This window comes from Equus caballus, chromosome 14, assembly GCF_041296265.1.
Source record: "Equus caballus isolate H_3958 breed thoroughbred chromosome 14, TB-T2T, whole genome shotgun sequence".
Classification (NCBI taxonomy): Eukaryota; Metazoa; Chordata; class Mammalia; order Perissodactyla; family Equidae; genus Equus; species Equus caballus.
The window spans coordinates 51,027,173-51,044,569 of record NC_091697.1 but is presented as its reverse complement, the minus strand read 5'-3'; the positions used below and the strand labels follow the sequence as shown (position 1 = coordinate 51,044,569).

At 52.9% G+C, this 17,397-nt stretch overlaps 1 protein-coding gene across 9 annotated transcripts in view; it reads right to left on the bottom strand.

Moving 5' to 3' along the window:
- Positions 1–15,528, bottom strand: part of ARAP3 (ArfGAP with RhoGAP domain, ankyrin repeat and PH domain 3) — a 34,698-nt gene extending 19,170 nt beyond the window's left edge. For 2 of the 9 annotated variants that reach the window (XM_023617513.2, XM_023617514.2), the window contains exons 1-5: positions 14,286–15,528; positions 4,332–4,421; positions 1,909–2,417; positions 1,733–1,794; positions 1,516–1,627 (exon numbers count right to left, since the gene is read on the bottom strand). In XM_023617513.2, coding sequence (XP_023473281.2) covers positions 1,516–1,627; positions 1,733–1,794; positions 1,909–2,417; positions 4,332–4,421; positions 14,286–14,405 — 893 coding nt within the window. In that variant the 5' untranslated portion in view covers positions 14,406–15,528. Of the gene's footprint in view, positions 1–1,515; positions 1,628–1,732; positions 1,795–1,908; positions 2,450–4,137; positions 4,259–4,331; positions 4,422–5,003; positions 5,099–14,285 lie in introns of those variants that run through there. The other 7 variants (XM_023617515.2, XM_070234041.1, XM_023617516.2 and 4 more) reach the window with 5 other exon arrangements.
- Between the last annotated feature and the right edge of the window lie 1,869 nt (positions 15,529–17,397).

The window sequence follows — 17,397 nt, the reverse complement described above, 5'->3', positions numbered from 1 at the left end:
TCCATCTAGTCTGAGATGTCTCACCTAGATTACTGGATTACTTCAAGAACCCCCTAACTGGTCTCCGCGTCTGCTTTTGCTGCCTATAGACCATTCCAAACAGCAACCAGAGGCATTCTTTTTTTTTTTTTGAGGAAGATTAGCCGTGCACTAACATCTGCTGCCAATACTCCTCTCTTTGCTAAGGAAGACTGACCCTGAGCTAACATCTGTGCCCATCTTCCTCCACTTTGTATGTGGGATGCCTGCCACAGCATGGCTTGCCAAGCGGTGCCATGACCGCACCCGGGATCCGAATCAGCAAACCCCGGGCCGCCAAAGCGGAATGTGGGAACTTAACCACTGCACTACCGGGCCGGCACCCAGAGGCATTCTTAAACCATAAGTCAAAACCTTCCATGGGCTTCCCATTTCACTCAGAGTAAAAGCAAAAGTCCCTACAAGGTCCTGCCCCATCTGGCCCCTTTTACCTTTGGCCTCTTTTACCTCCGATGTTGTCTCCTCCCACCTCTCCCACCCCTCCCTCCCTGGCCCACTCTGCTCCAGCTCCGCTGGCCTTGGGCTCGTCACCGTTCCTGGATCCCCCTGGACACACGGCCTCCTTGGAGCCTCTATTCTGGCCACTCCCCCTGCCTGGGACGCTCTTCTCCCAGACGTCATCATGGCTGCCTCCCTCCCTCCTTTCAGGTTTTTGCTCAAATGTCATCTTCTTCACACTCTGGCAACTCTTTTTTTCTTTTGTTTTTAAAGATAGGCACCTGAGTGAACATCTGTTGCCAATCTTCTTTTTTTTCTTTCTTCTTCTTCTCCCCAAAGCCCCCCCAGTACATAGTTGTATATTCTAGTTGTAGGTCCTTCTGGTTGTGCTATGTGGGACGCTACCTCAACATGGCCTGACGAGTGGTGCCATGTCTGCGCCCAGGATCCGAACCAGGGAAACCCTGTGCTGCTGAAGCACAGTGCACGAACTTAACCACTCAGCCACGGGACCGGCCCCCACTCTGGCAACTCTTAATGAAAACTTGCAGTCCACTCCCTGCCTCACTCCATCCCAGCCCTCTTACCCTACTCTATCTTTTTCCATGACACTTAACACCTTTTAACATAGGATGTAACTTTTTAGTATATCTCTTGTTAATTGACTACCTCCCCACGAGGGCAGGGATTTCTGATCTATCCCAAGTATCTACAACAATATCTGGCATGCAATAGGTGCTCAATAAAGATTTGTTAAATGAAAGAGTGAAAAGCACTTCTCCCTATTTTAAATTATATATTCATTTGTTTGTCTACTCTTTTATTTCCTGTCTGTCCCACTGAATCACGAGCTGCCTGAGGTGGGACTGGGTCTGTTATCTTTGTCCTGTATCTTGAGTACCTGGCTGGCACACGGTGGACACATTTGATGTGTGTGTGCACACACACACGTGATGAATAACTGAATACGTGGCCGCCACCAGCTCAACTGTTCCTCAAGCTTCCACTCTTCCTGCCATCACCATCCTGACTACTCACCTGTGTTCAGCCCTGTCCTGAGAGACACCTCTGCCTTCTCTTCTGTCAGGGGCCCCTGGGACCCCAACAGGCTGGACACCATAGTACAGGCAACCAGGATCCATGATGTGCACTGGCAGGGGGAGGGATGGGGGAGACAGGGAAGAAGACATCAGCTGGAAGTGTCTGAGGTCCTGAGGGTCAGTCCCTCTCCCTGAACCCATGATAATCCACCTACCTGTGCCCGTTGTGGGCCTGAGGGCAGGGGTAGGGGCAGCTGTCTGGGAGATATCCGGGGCCCTGAGGAGAAAGGTCTAGTGGTCATTAGGAAGAGAAGAGGAAGGACAAGCCCTCATGCTCTGCTCCCCCCTGCCCCTCCTCACCATTGAATTCCCAGGGACCCAACCCACTCACATGTCCTGAGCTGTCTGTGCCCCGCCTCTTAAGTCCAGGCCGAAGTAGATGGCATTGGGCATCATCTCCACAGTAGTCAAGGCTGAAGGCTGCTCAGAGGAGGATGTGGGAAGAGGAGGGGACCTCGGGCTGGACTCTGGGCTCCTGGACACTTCTGGTCTCCCAAGAGCAGGGCTCAACCCAGGCCTCTGGGTGGCGGTGGGCCCACTGAGCCCACCAAATACAGTCCTGGGCTTAGGCACAGGCTTGGGGAGCTGGGGTTGGGGGCCTGTGCTTGGGGATGGTTCCATGGCACTATCCAGTTGGGGGTCCGGGGAGCCCTCTGCCGCGCCCGCCTGCAGCAGGCGTAGAATGCGTTTCCGGTGCCCTGTGGCGCTGATGCCCAACTGCCTCAGCTCCTCGTGGCCCAGGCCCCGGGCTGCACCCGCTGTAGCCAGGCCGTGCCGCCGGAACGTGTCTGCATACTGCTCCAGGTGCACCGTGGCCAGCCACACAGCGATGTCCAGGTCCTGAGGGGCAGCCATGGGGGCTCAGGCCATTGCTGGGGGGAGGGGCAGGGTGAAGGGAGGGCTCAGGCTGAGATTCCCCCTCCCTGTCCCAAAGTCTGAGGCCTGGAAAGGGGGTACCAGACTCCAGTCTTCTTCCAAAGAAAAATGACTAGAGGCCTGCCATCTGGAGGCAGAGCCATCCCAGAACATTAGAAAGGGCTTTCTCATTATAGGAGAACCCCTTCATTTGCAGATGAGTAAACTGAGGCCCAGAGAGGGGAAGAGGCTTGCCCCAGGCTCACAGCAAGTCAGTGGTAGCGTTGGCCCCCAAGCTCCTGCCCACCCTGGGTCTGGGTCAAAGTTCTGCCTCTGCGTTACCACACACTCAGCTAAGTAAGCATGGGACAAGATGCTGGAACCCCACAGGGGCAGGGTGAAGGGGGGTGGTAGGGAGGAGGGGGCCCATGATGTGGCCTGATCCTGCTGTGGCATAAGGTGGGAACAGGGGCAGCTGTAGCACAGGAGGAGGGAGGGGGTACAGATCCCCCTTCCACTGGTTTCCAGAGCTGAGGTACAGGCGGGCCTTCCTAATCCTGGTTATTCCCAGTTCCTCCTCCCCTTCCACCTATTGTCTCTGCTCAGACTTCCTTCCTGTCCCTCCAGCCCTGGCCCCCCCACATCCTGCCTGCCTTGGTCAGGCTTCCAAGAAAGCCCTAACTAGTCCCAGCATGGGGGGGTCTAGGCCTTGGGCAGAGACCACTTGGGCAGTGGGGACGGGGTGGAGAACTGGGGGCCGGAGAGATGAGGGTCCAGAGGCCAGGGTATTCCAGGGTCTTCACTCTCCACCCACCTCAGCATCTTCACACACATCTGTGCACATGTGAGCACCCAGCCCCCCTACAGGGACTCAGCGGGGTGAAATGACATCCTCCTACCTCTGCTTCCTCCAAGCCTTCCTTTTATCTGCCAACACCCTTGGGCTCAGGTCTCTCATGCTCTGTCCCATTACGCCAGCCTGACCCTGACCTTGGTCTATTCCCTGGACCTATCTCTAATTCTGTCTCCCCTGAATTTTGTCTCTGCCCTGTCCCTGTCTCTACCTCACTCCATCTCTGTCTACACCTCTAAATCCATCTCTGTCTGTCTCCTTGTTTAGCTCTCTGTCATTAAGCCTCTCCTTGCCTCAGTCTCCAATTTTAACTAGTTTTTAGTTGTATCCATATCTCTGGCCAACTCTCACTCTACGTTTCTGTCTCTCCGCCTCTGCCTGTACGCTCTCTCCCTCTTTCAGCTCTCTCCGTTTCTCTCCTAAGGGGCCCTGACCAGCACTCCCCCGCACCCCAGCATCAGTTCTGGCCTCTCTGTCTCTCTGCGGCTGGGCCCCATCCCCATGCTAGGGCCCCGGTGCTGTGCCTCCGGCCCTGACTCAGAGACCAGTTTCCCGGTGACTCAGGCCTGGCCCGAGGGCACGGGACTAGGAACCAGGAGGTGCGTCGGGCAGGAGTGTTGGGGGCGGGCCGGGCAGTGCGGGGCAGCTCGGGCTGCGACGAGGGAGGGGGGATGGAGGGAGGGGGCAGAGGCCGGGCAACCAGAGGGAGGGGCGGGTCGTGGCAAGGAGGGGGAAGGGAAAGGGGAGAGGGAGGCCGCCGGCGCGGAGGGGGTCTGGGATCCCACGAAGGCCCACGAGGAGGTGATGGGGAGGAGTCTGGGAAGCCGGGGCCCGGGGCGCAGGGGTCCTCACCTCACTACGCGGCCGCCGTCCGCTCCGCGGTGCCCGCCTCGCCGGCCGAGTCTCCGGGTCCCGCCGCGCCAGCCCCGCCTCCTCTCAGCCCTCCCCCGACGGGACCAGCCCCGCCCCGCCCGGTCCGTTCCCTCCTTGGGGCCCCGGCCACTCCTTGTGCAAGCGCCGGCCTTCAAAATGTTTGGGCTCCTTACCCAACCACGGAGCTTATCTCGCGGCTTGGCGCGCTCTGCCCTCTTGGGGGCCGAGAAAGGGACCGGAACACGGCTGGAGGCCGAGACAGCCTTGGAGAGAGGGACAAAGAAGCAGAGACCAGAACAGAGATAGGGACGGGGGTAGAACGAGAGAGAAAAGGAGAGCGTTGCGGAGGACAGCTTTGCCTCCCCTCCGCTGGTCCCTTCCCGTCCTGCCAAAAGGGGAGACAAAGGGGTGGGGCCCTAAGCCTCCAGGGCACCTCTCCCACGCCCAGCAGGGTGGCTAGACCTTAACACCCTGGGTCTTGGGGGAATGGAAGCCGGCATCCAGAAGTCACGGATAGCCCCAGTCTTCCAAGCTGGGGAGCCCTTCAGGAGCCCAGCGATCCGACTTGGGGGAACAGGGCAGAGGCTCAGCAGAGGAGTCCCCATCTGCTTCTCCCTCCCCAAGGGCCCTGCCGAGGTTTCTTCCCCAGGGATGAAGGTCAGCAGGGCAACACCCCTACTCTCAAAGCAGGGTTTGGGGCTGCTTTTTGGGGGATAAGGCTGGCGCCCTACAAGCACAGTAACCCAGCAGCAGCCTGTTCATCCTTGAGAGAAGCCCCTTCTCCCCACCCTCCTACTGAAATTTTTCGCAGGGGGTGAGGGGGGCTCAAGAGAAATGGTCCTCACCCCTCCCTGGATCTTGCCGGCAGCCCCAGTCTTGGAGCCTGTCCCCCAGAGCCTGAGGTACTTCCCTCTCAGACCTGGGCTGGCCTTCAGCTGTATGTGGTGGGGGGGGGGGGGGGGGGGGGGTGTTGGGTAGCCTGGCCGGCTGTGTTTTCCTGTTTGTATGAGAGGAAGTTGGCTGTGAGTCAGCAGACACAGGAACTGTCAGTAGCTAGGGGAAGACCCCTGCCTCAGGGGAAGGCGAGGGGAATGTAGGGAAGTGGTCCCCATCTCTCCCAGCTGTCCAGCTTGGAGAGGGACTGCCTATTCAGCTCCTGGAGCCTTTCTCTCAGAGAAAGAGAATGATAATAATAATTAATAATTAAAATGGCCATAATAATAGCTACCAATTATTGAGAGCTGACTATGTCCCAGAACCTGTGCAAACATTGCTTTGCAAATTTCTATTAATTCTCACAACAACCCTCAAATAGGGAATTTTATTACCTCCACTTTACAGATAAAGAGACATTTTTTTGGATGGGAACTCTGGGGCCAGGAGAATGCTCCTCACAGACCTTCAATGATAAGGAATGAAAATTGACCAAGGGCCTCAGCTGCTTCTCTCTGACATCCATCGGCTCCTACTCTAAGGCCACCTTCCCACTGGGCTGCTCCCAGCTAATGACCAAGCTCAGCAGAGATCCTAAGGCAGGCCTTTTCCTGGAAGATAGGGGACTCCTCAGACAGCTGATGTTGGCTCAAGAATTCCCCCATGACCTTGCTGAAATTTTCTTCTATGGCATAGTGGTCTAGGATGCTTCCTCCCAACGCTCCTTCCTTCCCTCTCTCCTTCATAGCTCTCCCAGGCCCTGGTTCTCGTCTTCTCTCACAGGCATTTCCCTTAATCAAATCCTTGCACGTTTTATCCTGCCTTGGCAGGTTCTTCTTGGAAGACTCAGAATAACCCACCAAGAGAGGGGGGTAGGGTAAATTAGTACAGGGCACAGGGAGCTTGCAGGGATGGGTGCAGGGGGTGGGGGGGTCCTAGTCAGGGGCCAGATGCAAGAGTTTTGAACCTTTTTTATGTCATGTTCCCCTTCGGCAATCTGGTAAAGCCTATGGACCCAGTCTCAGAATAATGTTTTAAAATGCATAAAATGAAATATGTAGGATTACAAAGGAAACCAATTATATTGCAATGCACTTACAAAACTGTTTTAACGTGACATAGTAATTTGTGTGCTTCTTTATTAATGCTTTAAATAAGATCTAGCAGTAGGTTGATACCTCATGTAATTTTGAAGCAGTGATGAGCGTAAATGATATTTCAAAATATCTGCAATACTGTAATATGAGACAAAAATGTACGTGATTTCTATTGGTGACAAAGCCATAGTTATGGCTAATACTGGTTTGTTGCCACTGTCATAATTGAAGGAGATGCTAAATTTCAGCTAGAGATTAGTGAAAATAATGTAATTTTTTCCCATCCAAGTTCAGTGACTCCAAGTTGAGAACAGTTCAGCCAGAGGGTCAGGGCAGAGCCACAGACCCAGCTCCTTCCCTGAGACCCCACTTCCCTTCCCTGGCTCAACCCTTTTGGGCAAGTGGAGCCACTGGCCCTTGGGTTGTATCTTCCTTCTCTCTTTCTCCCTGGCTCTCATCCTCAGTTTGTCTTATCTCTGTCTCTGTCTCTGTCTCTCTCCACCCTCGCCCCCCACCTCTATTTCTCTGTTTCTCTTCCTATTTCTGTCTCTTTTCTTCTGTTTCTGTGGTCCTCTGAGTGTATTTCTATATTTCTTCACTCTGAATCTTTTGGTTTTTTTCTGTGTCTATCTCTCTTTCTGCCTCTGTGTGTCTCTGTCTCTCTGTACCTGTCTGTGTCCATGTCTCTCTCTGTGACCCTATAATCTGTCACCAAGGGGACAGAGCAGACTCAGGGGATTCCTGTAGCCCGAGCACAGTGGAGCAAAGAGAACTCTTTGATTCCAGGGTCATTGGGAGCTAGAAGAGGGAGTGTCCCTGGATCTTGGGGCCTCGCCAGGGAGGCACAGGTCTTTCCTTCCCCACCCCTTCTTCCAATCTCAGCCTTCCTAAGGGCAGAAACAGGTCAAGACAGAGATGAGAGAGAATGATGGCAGAAAGCGAAGACATCCCAGGCTTCGGAAGACAAGGGCTGAAGCCTCTGTGACCCTGACTTGGGGACGATGGAGCACTGACCAGGTCTGCTGTGAGGCCACAGGGACTGACGGAGTAAGCCTGCAGGTGTCAGCCCTGGCCCCTTATAGATGGGCAGAAGGGAGGGCAGTGGGCTCAAGGAAGGGGAGCATGGAGTTCTGGGGTTGATCTTTTCTCTGAATGCTTAAGAATGGGGTAGAGTAGCAAATCAACTGTTCCCTTGTGGGGGCATATGCGTCCCAGGATGATTTGGATGAGGGGAGGGCTGCTGGTCTGAGAAACAGGAAACAGAGAGTGGTCACGAAATGTCCTGAAAAGAGCTGGAGGCATCCTAGGAAAAGAGAGCAAGGAGAACGGTAGCGTAGAAGTGAAGCAGTTCGCAGGAAGGAGAGTGAGACTGTGTGGGTGGCTAGTGTCCCTCAGAGGGACTTCTTCCCTGGGAGGCTGTCCTGAGTCCCAGACCTCCTTCATCCTTACTGTCCAAGGAGCCCACCTGCAGCAAGGTCAGCGGTGCCAGGCTGAGCCAGGGAACTCACTTTACTCCAGGGACAGCCGTGGCTGGTAATCTGGGCTGAGCTGCCTTTTCCTTCTGGAGTATTGTCCGTGACTCCTTCAGGGCCTGGTGGGTGAAGGGTACTAGGAACGGACCCTCTCCAAACCTTACCCCGGACCCCCCAGTTCACCCTGGCAAGAGAGACTGCATGACTAACCATCACCATCTGATCTGCCTGCTCTGCAGCCACAGTTTAAAAATAAGGTACAGTCCAGAAACCAAGAAGAATGAACAGGGTCTCCAATGTTTCCTCTGTCAAAAGACCTTATAACCTACCGCAACACTGCTGTGTGGCTCACAAACCTCCGTTGTCTGGGACTTCTCCCTCCTCGATACCCTGTCTCCCCAAGTCCTTCCCACAGCCATCCAGTCTTTCTCTCTCCCATGCTCTTTATTGTGCAGTTTGATTCAGCCTCTTTGGCATTTTGCAGGGAGGGGAGATTAGAAAGAATGTGACATTAGTAAACCTTAACCCTAACACATGAGACAAAAGGGGCTTGAGTGAGCAGAGGAAGGGGCAGAACCAAGCAACAGGGGGTGCCGAAGGGAATTCTCCAGTACCCTCTCCCATGTCTCTCTTGGCTCCTCCACCTCCCCACGCAATTCAGGGGCTACTACAGTACAATCACTTAGGGGGCCATTTGCTCACCGAAAGGGGATGGTATGATGTACTAACTAAGAGCAAAGGCTCTAAAGTCAAATTCTGACCCCACCTCTACCAGCTGCATGACCTGAGCAAGTAACTTAATCTTTCTGTGCCTTCGTTTCCTTTTCTGCAAGATGGAGTTGATAATAGTGCCTATCCCAGGGCTGTTGTAAAGATTGATCTGTAGGGGCCGGCCCCGTGGCCAAGTGGTTAAGTTCGCATGCTCTGCTTTGGCCGCCCAGGGTTTCACCGGTTTGAATCCTGGGCACGGACCTAGCACCGCTCATCAGGCCATACTGAGGCGGCGTCCCACGTACCACAACTAGAAGGACCCACAACTGAAATGTATACAATTATGTACTGAAGGGCTTTAGGGAGAAGAAGGAAAAACAAAATCTTTTTTTTTAAAAAAAGATTGATCTATGGAAATATATGAATATGTGGAAAGGGCTTGATGCACGATAAGTGCTCAATAAATGTTTCCCATTCCTTGTTACTATGTTGACCAGTCAATTCTACCGTGACTCTGGATTAAACCCGCTGGCCTGCTATCCCATCACTCAGGTATATCCCATGATCTTGTTTTAACCAGTCATCCCATGGCATCCTATTGTCAAATGAGACCACATTGCACTCCTTGTATTTTTACCTAGTGGTCATCTTGTCAGTTCCATCACTTTTGTTACTCCTCATCCAATTTCCTGTCTCCTCATCCAGTTTCCTGCAAGTCCTGATCACCTCCATTGTCTCCAGGGGCCTCCAGGTCTCACTCCTCCCCCTGCCTCCCTCTCTGGGTGGTAGAGGGCACAGCCATCACCCACATTTGGTCCTGATAAGACGGGCCAGTCGGGGTTGGGGGTGGCTCTGAAGAGCATGCTTCTTTCAGGAAGGAACATTTCCATTCAATCATTTCATTTACTTCTCATATTTTTATTTAGCATCTCTTCTGGACCAACCACTGCTCAAGGGTTTAGAGATACAACAATGAACAGAAACAGACTGTGGAGAGCATAGTCTACTAGGGGAGTGAGACATTTATCAAAGAACCCCAAAAGAAATGTATACATGGGGCTGGCCCGGTTGCATAGTGGTTAAGTTTGCATGCTCCGCTTCGGTGGCCTGGGGTTGGAAGTTTCAGATCCCGGGCGTGAACCTACACACCACTCATCAAGCCATGCTGTGGCGGCATCCCACATACAAAATAGAAGGAGATGGGCATAGATGTTAGCTCAGGGACAATCTTCCTCAAACAAAAAGAGGAAGATTGGCAATAGATGTTAGCTCAGGGCCAATCTTCCTCACCAAAAAAAAAAAGAAAGAAAGAAGGAAGGAAGGAAGGAAAGAAGGAAAGAAGGAAAGAAAGAAAGGAAGAAAGACAGAGAACTGTACAGTTACAACCTAAGATGAGTGACCCAAAAGGAAGCACTGTAAGAGCATACAACAGAGGAAGCTGACCTGGCCTGAGGGTCTGGGAAGGCTTCTCCAAGAAGCTGTGCTTAAACTGAGATCAGAAAGATGGGCAGGAGTTAATTAGGGGTGGGAGAGAGAGTGTTCTGGGCCGAGGAACCACGGGTGTAAAGGTCCTGAGGTGGGAGCAAATCTGGTGAGTAATAGAGACAGAGCAAAGAGACAGGGCGTTTGGGACCAGCTGAGATTAAGGGACCACAGGGGTCAGGCCACGCAGACCCTGTAATTCTAGGGTGGGATTCGGTCTCCACCCCAAGAAGAGCTTAAGCCTGGGGTGATAGGTTCAGACTTGGATTTTAGGAAGATGGCTGCACCGACACTGGTTCTGATAAGCACAGCCCTCCCCGCTCCCAATTTCTCTGGCCTGAGGACTCTGCCATCTCTCCCACCCACACTATTCTGCCCCCTCCCCACTGCCCTTCCCGCATTTTTGTGAGGATGAGATCATCATGGGGGAGGGGAAGGAGTTCCAGGCCTCTAAGCCTCCTTTATCCTGGGGCTGGGGCAGCCCTGAGGAGGGGGGAGGGGAGGAACAAACACAGGACACTCCCCTTCCCCCAACCTCACCCCCACAACCAGAGCCCTGTCTCCCTCCACCCCAGACTGTTGATGTGAGCTGTATCTACAAGAAGATATATGCAGTTTTACTCCAAGACGTTTTATGAAGGGCATCTCATCCTCCGGCCACCACTGACGCCCCTTGGGAGCCTTCGGCAGGTTACTCCCTCTTTAGGTCTCAGTTTCCCTGATGCATGAAGTTAACGGGCAGGGATCTAATGTGTAGCATCTCGACCATAGTTAACACTGTATTATATACTTGAAATTTGCTAAGAGAGTAGATCTTAAACGTTCTCACCGCACACACACAAAAAAAGTAACTATGTGAGGTGATGGATGTGTTAACTAACGTCATTGTGGTAATCATTTCACAATATATATATATCAAATCATCAGGTTGGATAATTTAAATTCATACAGTTTTGTCAATTACACTTCAATAAAGCGGGACTTTTTTTATTTTCTATTTTTTTTTTCTTTTCTTTCTCCCCGAATCCCCCCAGTACCTAGTTGTATATTCTAGTCATAGGTCCTTCTAGTTGTGCTATGTGGGACGCTGCCTCAGCATGGCTTGATGAGTGGTGCCATGTCCGTGCCCAGGATTCGAACCAGCAAAACCCTGGGCTGCTGAAGCAGAACACGTGAACTTAAGCACTCGGCCACGGGGCCAGCCCCTGGAAAATTTTTTTTAAGCTAATGGGCAGCACTGTCCAATGGAACCTTCTGCAATGATGGACGTGTTCTATATCTTTGCTGTCCAACGCGGCAGCCGCTAGCCACATGTAGCCATTGAGACTTTGAAATGTGGCTGGTGAGCCAAGGGAGGTGAATTATTTTATTTTATTGTAATTAATTTAAACATGTGGCTAGTGGCTCCCATGCTGGACAGCACAGGCAGATCTTAAACTTTTATGAGCATCTGATGACAGTTATGGACTGCTCCTTAGAAAAATATCCATGCATTCTATCACAGATGGCCCCCTTCAACCCATTTATGCATCCCAGGCAGGCAGGCCAACTGCCTGGGGCTCAGGTCCCTCACACTCTGCCCCTCTTTCTGCTTTGAAAATATAGGAAAAGTGGGGCCTTGCCTAGGGGTAGAATGACTGGGATGACCCCATGAACAAGCAGACCACAGTTTTAAGCCGGGACTTCTGCCCCCAGCCTGGTGCACTCCACACATGTCTAGAGAAGGGCAGGGTGGGTGTAGGAGTGACCTTAGGGACATTTGATCTCTTTTCTCAGTCTCTGCCTGAACTTACTCCTGCCCTGCCTCCCTGCAAACCACCAAACTGTTCCTGGGCTGGTCCCTCTAGAGGCACACACCTCCACTGGAGTGTGAGGCTGTGCTCTGGACTGGGTTGTGCCATGGGCCTGCAGTGTATGACCTGGGGGATTTGGAGTAGCCAGAAGGTGAGAGACCTAGGCCCGGAGGAGGGTCCCTCAGCTGCAGTCTGGCCCCACTTGGCTCCCTGCCCTGGAAAAGGGAGGCGTCAGGCTTTGCTGCCCTGGACCTATTGCCTGCTGCTGCCTCCTCCTGCCCCCAGCACACCGCTCTCCCGCCCCCCCCCCCCCCACCTCCGGATGTTTTCACTGTCCAGATCATCTGAGAGTCAGGCACTGACCCCTCCCAGGAATATGGAGGTCTGAGGGAGCTCAGAGGCACTCACTCCTAGCCCTGCATGCAGGGGAGGTGTGCACTCAAATGGGGGGAAGGAATATTGCCCTCCCTTCTCACCTCCAGGATCCAGCCACTCCTTCCCAGAAAACTCCCCTCACAGACTCATTTACAGGGGACAACTTTCATTGGGATTAACTTTCTACCCTCTCCTCTCCTCTCTCTCCTACCTGCCCCTACCTCCATCTGGAAAGTAGTTGGTAGGTTCCTGTCCCCCTGAGGTCTCTATTTCTTTGGCTGCAGGAGCAGTGCTGGAGTGGTCAGGCTCAGGTCCTGGCGGTGACCACAGTGTGGCACACAGTGGGAGACAGCTCTCAGAAACCCCTTGTCTTAGGTCCTCTAGCAGCAGAGCTTGTACCCAGGATTTAGGGGAAAGCCCGGGGGCTGAGGGTGAGGCGAATGGAAATACGTGCAGGGAAGATGAAAGCAAGGTGGTTGCGACGCCTTATTGTCCCAACTATGCTTTGGACGGGCCACGGAGAGACACTGCAGACTGCTCAGCCAGTGTGCGCTTAGCACATGGTGGGACTTCTCCAGAAGGCTGCAAGGAGGAAACACACCTTGCAGTAGCCCACAGCTCCCACTCACAACCTATCCCCATGGATCAAGGTTCACCTCAAGCTTCTGTGTTCTGTCATCCAGCCCTTGGTGGCACTTGGAAACCAGATCCCACACTGCACAGTGTGGCCTTTTGTCTAAGCCTGAAAGTGGAGAGGCAACATCAGAGAGGGCAAGGAGGTACTCACGGCATTAGAGAAGAAAGGTGTGTGTTTCCATACTGTCCTCACCTACTGCCACTGAGACCCACTCACGCTCTCCCATTCTATCTGACCCATACCACACCACGGGGCCTCCTATTTGTTTCCATGAGAACAAAGTTGTCATTACTTTTTCCTCAAAAAGGGAGGTACAGTCCACTGTAAACAAGACCCCTTCAAGATAGTGCTAGATCTGATCTCAAGGAAGATAAAGTCAAAAGAATTAATGAAGCAGCCACAGTCCCCACTGCTGGAGCTGGTCCTGAGTCCATAACTGCCATTGCCTCCCTCCTTCCCTTTGGCTTAGCTCGCCCTTTGCAGATCTGGGCTACTTGCCTGATGAGATCATACAGACTTTCATCCCTGAAAGTTCTGATCCCTTGGTTGCCTGCCCTTTTGGGATTGTCATTGCTGAGGTTGTCCATTGTCAAAGACTACTGGGCGGGAGGTTCTAAGAGATGCCCACTGAATCCCCTGGCTTGGTCCAGGCATACCATTCCCTGCCTCCATTGTATCTACATGCATTCTATCTACAGCCCTGGTTCCTCCTGGCAATCAAGATCAATGACCTTGACCAGTACAGTACTGTCCTTTTTTGCTATTGGTCCACTGGCATGAGGAGCTTAAGGTGGCCAAGTGGCAGTCACAGCTTCCAATTTAGGGGAAACGTTGCCGTGCTCCCTGGCATAAGTTCTCCCTCCCTGGGAGCCAAGACCTCTAACTGGCAAAACCTAAAGTTTTGGGAACAGGAAGAAAAAGGTATAAATCTGAGAGTGACATGGGCCACTTCCACTTCCACATTGATTCTGGGACCTGTAATTTTCAGGTATAGGGGACACAGTGCTTTTCAAAACAAATACCAGGTCAAGGAGTTCAGGGCCCAACCCACAGGCATTGTGCTCCTGCCAGGATATTGAGCATTTAACAGGCTGCTCTGCCATTCTGCCAGGCTGACTGCTTCTGGGTGATGAGGTACAACTGAGTTAGACCAATGAATCCATTGATCACCATCCCATTATTGCCTTATATCGCAACAAAAATTAACTCAAAATGGATCAAAGACTCAAATGTCAGAGCTGAGAGAGTAAAAGTCTTAGAGGACCCTATCATTGTACCTTCTTCATGGAGGCACTGCAGACAAGGAAGAGAAGCCCAAATCCTAAGCACACACTGGCTCCAGTAAGGACAAATCACTGTCGCCTCCAGGGTGGAAGGAAGGGGTTAAGTGCAACCCACCTGCCACCAGGCTTGACTGGTCTTCCGAGGAACAGAGCCCTACTAAGCACTCGGCAGCGAGCCCTCGCCATAAGTGAGCTGAGCCCTCAGAGTGTAGAACTAGCTCGGCCTTGGGGAGGGGAGCCCATGCTGTTGGGTCCATGCCTTGCCCCCATCCCTGGCACCATGACCACTCTGTTCCAGGGCTCTTGTGCAGGCATTTGGGGTGGACAGGAAGAGGTTCACTCACCCGATGAGTCATTGTCTGCTTTGTTGAGAGCCTCCTGGCAATGGATGCTCTGCAGAGTGTTTTCTTGAGATCTGGAAGCTTGCACACTTGGTGCCCACTCTCAGAAGTCTGTCCATCCATCTTTCCCTAGTCCTCTTTGTCACATGTCTTGGTCTTGTTCTTTCCAGGCTCCTGAGCTGCCAGCCAAGCCACTCACTACTTCCCAGGAGTCAGGGAATATCCACACCTCAGTCACTTCTTCTTCTAGACAAAGCTGATGACCAAGTATACTGCTCAAAGCGTTGCACATTGGGTGGGACTTCCATTCACCACTGTCCTTGAGGGTCACCCTGAGAGGGCTGTAATGTGGCAACAGTTCACTTCCAACTCTCACCAACATACCACACTGATCATCTGGGAGCTGGGCCTGGGTCCCTTCCTTGTCTATCAGTTGGTCGCAGAGAATCTGAGAAGCCACACGAGGTCTGTGACCCAGTGGCCCCCTCCACTCCCATCTGCCTGTAACTTTCTCTTTCTCCTGACTCATTGGCAGGTGGCCCCTCACACTTCTGGCCTCCAATCTCACTTCACACCCTTACCAGACCAGGCCAGATGGGAGCTGGGGCGCTACTTCTTTCTGGGCTTTAGGGGTAGGGTGCTGCCTTCTCAAGGCCTTAGCATCCTCACAGCAGTAACAATACGATGATAACATCAGCAGTAGTTTCTGCTGATCAGGTGTGCCTCATGTGCCAGGCAGTGTGCCTATAACAAGCAAGGCCAGGGCCAGGGTGAAAAGAATGAGGAGTCTAGGACACAAATTTTAAGGAAGTCTCAGTGTCCTGCAAGCCCCAAGTCCTTAAATTTTGTGCCCCAGGCACCTCGCTTGCTTTTCCCTCCTCTTGACCCTACTAATAGGCTCTTAACACATATTATCTCCTTTCATTCTCACAAGTCAATATTATCACCCCCTTTTTACGGATGAGGAAACTGATTCAGAGGTTAATTTCCCAAAGTCACACTGTTAGTAACTGGCACAGCCATGTTTTTCTGATTTAAGGCCTAAGCTCTTCCCCACTTAGCTGTATTAGTCCATCTTAGCCTGGCCTGAGACCCGTCGGAAGCTCCCTGCTGGTGATCCTCCGGACAATCGCAATTACCAGGCCCACTCAGACCGCGGGCTGCAGAACCAGGTTTCCCCGCGTTCTCCCTCAGCCCTCCACCCTCGCACAGGCGGCGCAGGCACGCATTTTGGGAAGGCAGCAATGGGGAAGAGGCTGGGCCAGAGCAGGCAGGAAGGGGGGGGGGGGGGGCGCTTTTCCGCTTATGTCCACTAGATGGCGCCCGAACACTGAGCCACGGAGCTCCTGCGGCTGAGTGGGCGGCCTCCCAGCAGGGAGACTGAGTGCAAGGCCCTCCACTTTCCTTTGGCCAGCCTGTCCAGGACACTGGGTTGGCGGCTCCAAACCCAGGCGTGAAGCGCAGCTTTCCTCCCGAGCGCTGACCACTGACCCAGATCCTAAAGCCTCCTCCGCTCTCCCCGATGTCTGAATACCCCACCCACTTCCTGCGGCCCTCAGGGGATGGACTCTGGGCGAGGAGGCTTCCCAGGGCACAAGGGAGAGAATCTTCCTGCTTCCCCCTAGAAACGGTCTCTTAGCAGTGCCCAGCTCCTCCCAGTGCCTCCACAGCACTGCCTCTTCCCTCCATTCCCCTCCCAAATTCCCCAGGCCTTCCCTGTCACTCCCACCCTCTCGGCTTCTGCCAGTCTTCCGAGGCAGGGACCATTAAGGCCGATTCCACAGATTTGGTGATGCAAATACATGCAAATATATGCAAATAGCCATGTAAAGGAGGCTTGCCACTGTGGTTCTAAGTGGCTGTCACAGCTTCTCTGACACCTGTTCTGAGAGACAGCTGCCCTGCCCTCTCCTGCTCAGGCGTCTATCTGCTATTTGCCCTGCTTCTCCTCCAAGACTCTGGCTTCTGGCCCCCTTTCCTTCAGGGACCCTGGCCAGTTTCTGATTACAAAGGACCCTTGGGGTCTTCTCTCCAACCTTCCTAGAGGGGTCAAGAAGGGAAGTGCATCTTATTGGGCACAGACTTCGGCATCTGAAAATTACACCATTTCCTGGCTGTGTGTCCTTGGAAAAGCAGTTTACTTCTCTGAGCCTCGGTTTCATCATCAGTAGAATGGGAATAAAGATAGTACTCCACTCATTATGCTGTTGTGAAGATTCCACACGATGATACTACATGTGAAGTACTTAGCATCTAAAGTGCTTATGAACGTAGGAAGCGGGTCGGCTATTGGCGTAATGATTATCATTGACCCCACTGGTCATCATACCCTGAGGGCTTGGGCTTGGAGATAGGTAGGCAGATGCTCACAGCACATGTGAGCTCAGGCCTGTGCACATGTGGACTCATTCCTGTACATGCATATGCACACACATGTGCTCAGCTGACAGCCTCATGCACTGGTGGGGTGCATGCTCGGGTACACACACATTCAGAAACACACAGGAGGAGGCTGTGGGAGGTGGAATCTGAGTCATCGAGACCAGAGCTGTGGGTGGTGCTTTTGTCCTGATTTCCGGGGCTCCGTGCTCCATTTCGAACAAGGAAATGTATAGGGGATGGCACAACCAAGCTTCCACCTGAAGGGCCCCTTTCTTGCATCAGCCCCCTCCCCAGCCTGCTGTCATCCTGGTCCTGGCCCAGCCCTGTGTTATAAGGGCTTCTCCTTCCTCTGACCTTGTCCTCAGCTCCACTAAGTCCCCATCTGCGGGGCAGGGTAGGGCCACTGGGGCCTTGACATCATGGCACAGGCCCCTGATGACATCATAGAGCAAATGGTCCTGCTCCCTGGAGCACGCCCTGGGAGCTTGGTGAGTGTCATGGGGAAGGAGGTCTGAGTGAGGTGACACATGGAGGTAGTTAAGAGCCCTTAATTGGGAACGAGGTAGACCCAAGTTCGAGTAAGTCCTGGCTCTGTGTGACCTTTCGTAGTTTCCTTAACCTCTTTGGGTCTCAATTTCTTTACCAGTAAAACGAGGTCAGACATACCTAACTCAGAGGGTTTTGTGACTTTTCAACAAGATAATACAACATACACTTCTTTCAGTGCTGCAGG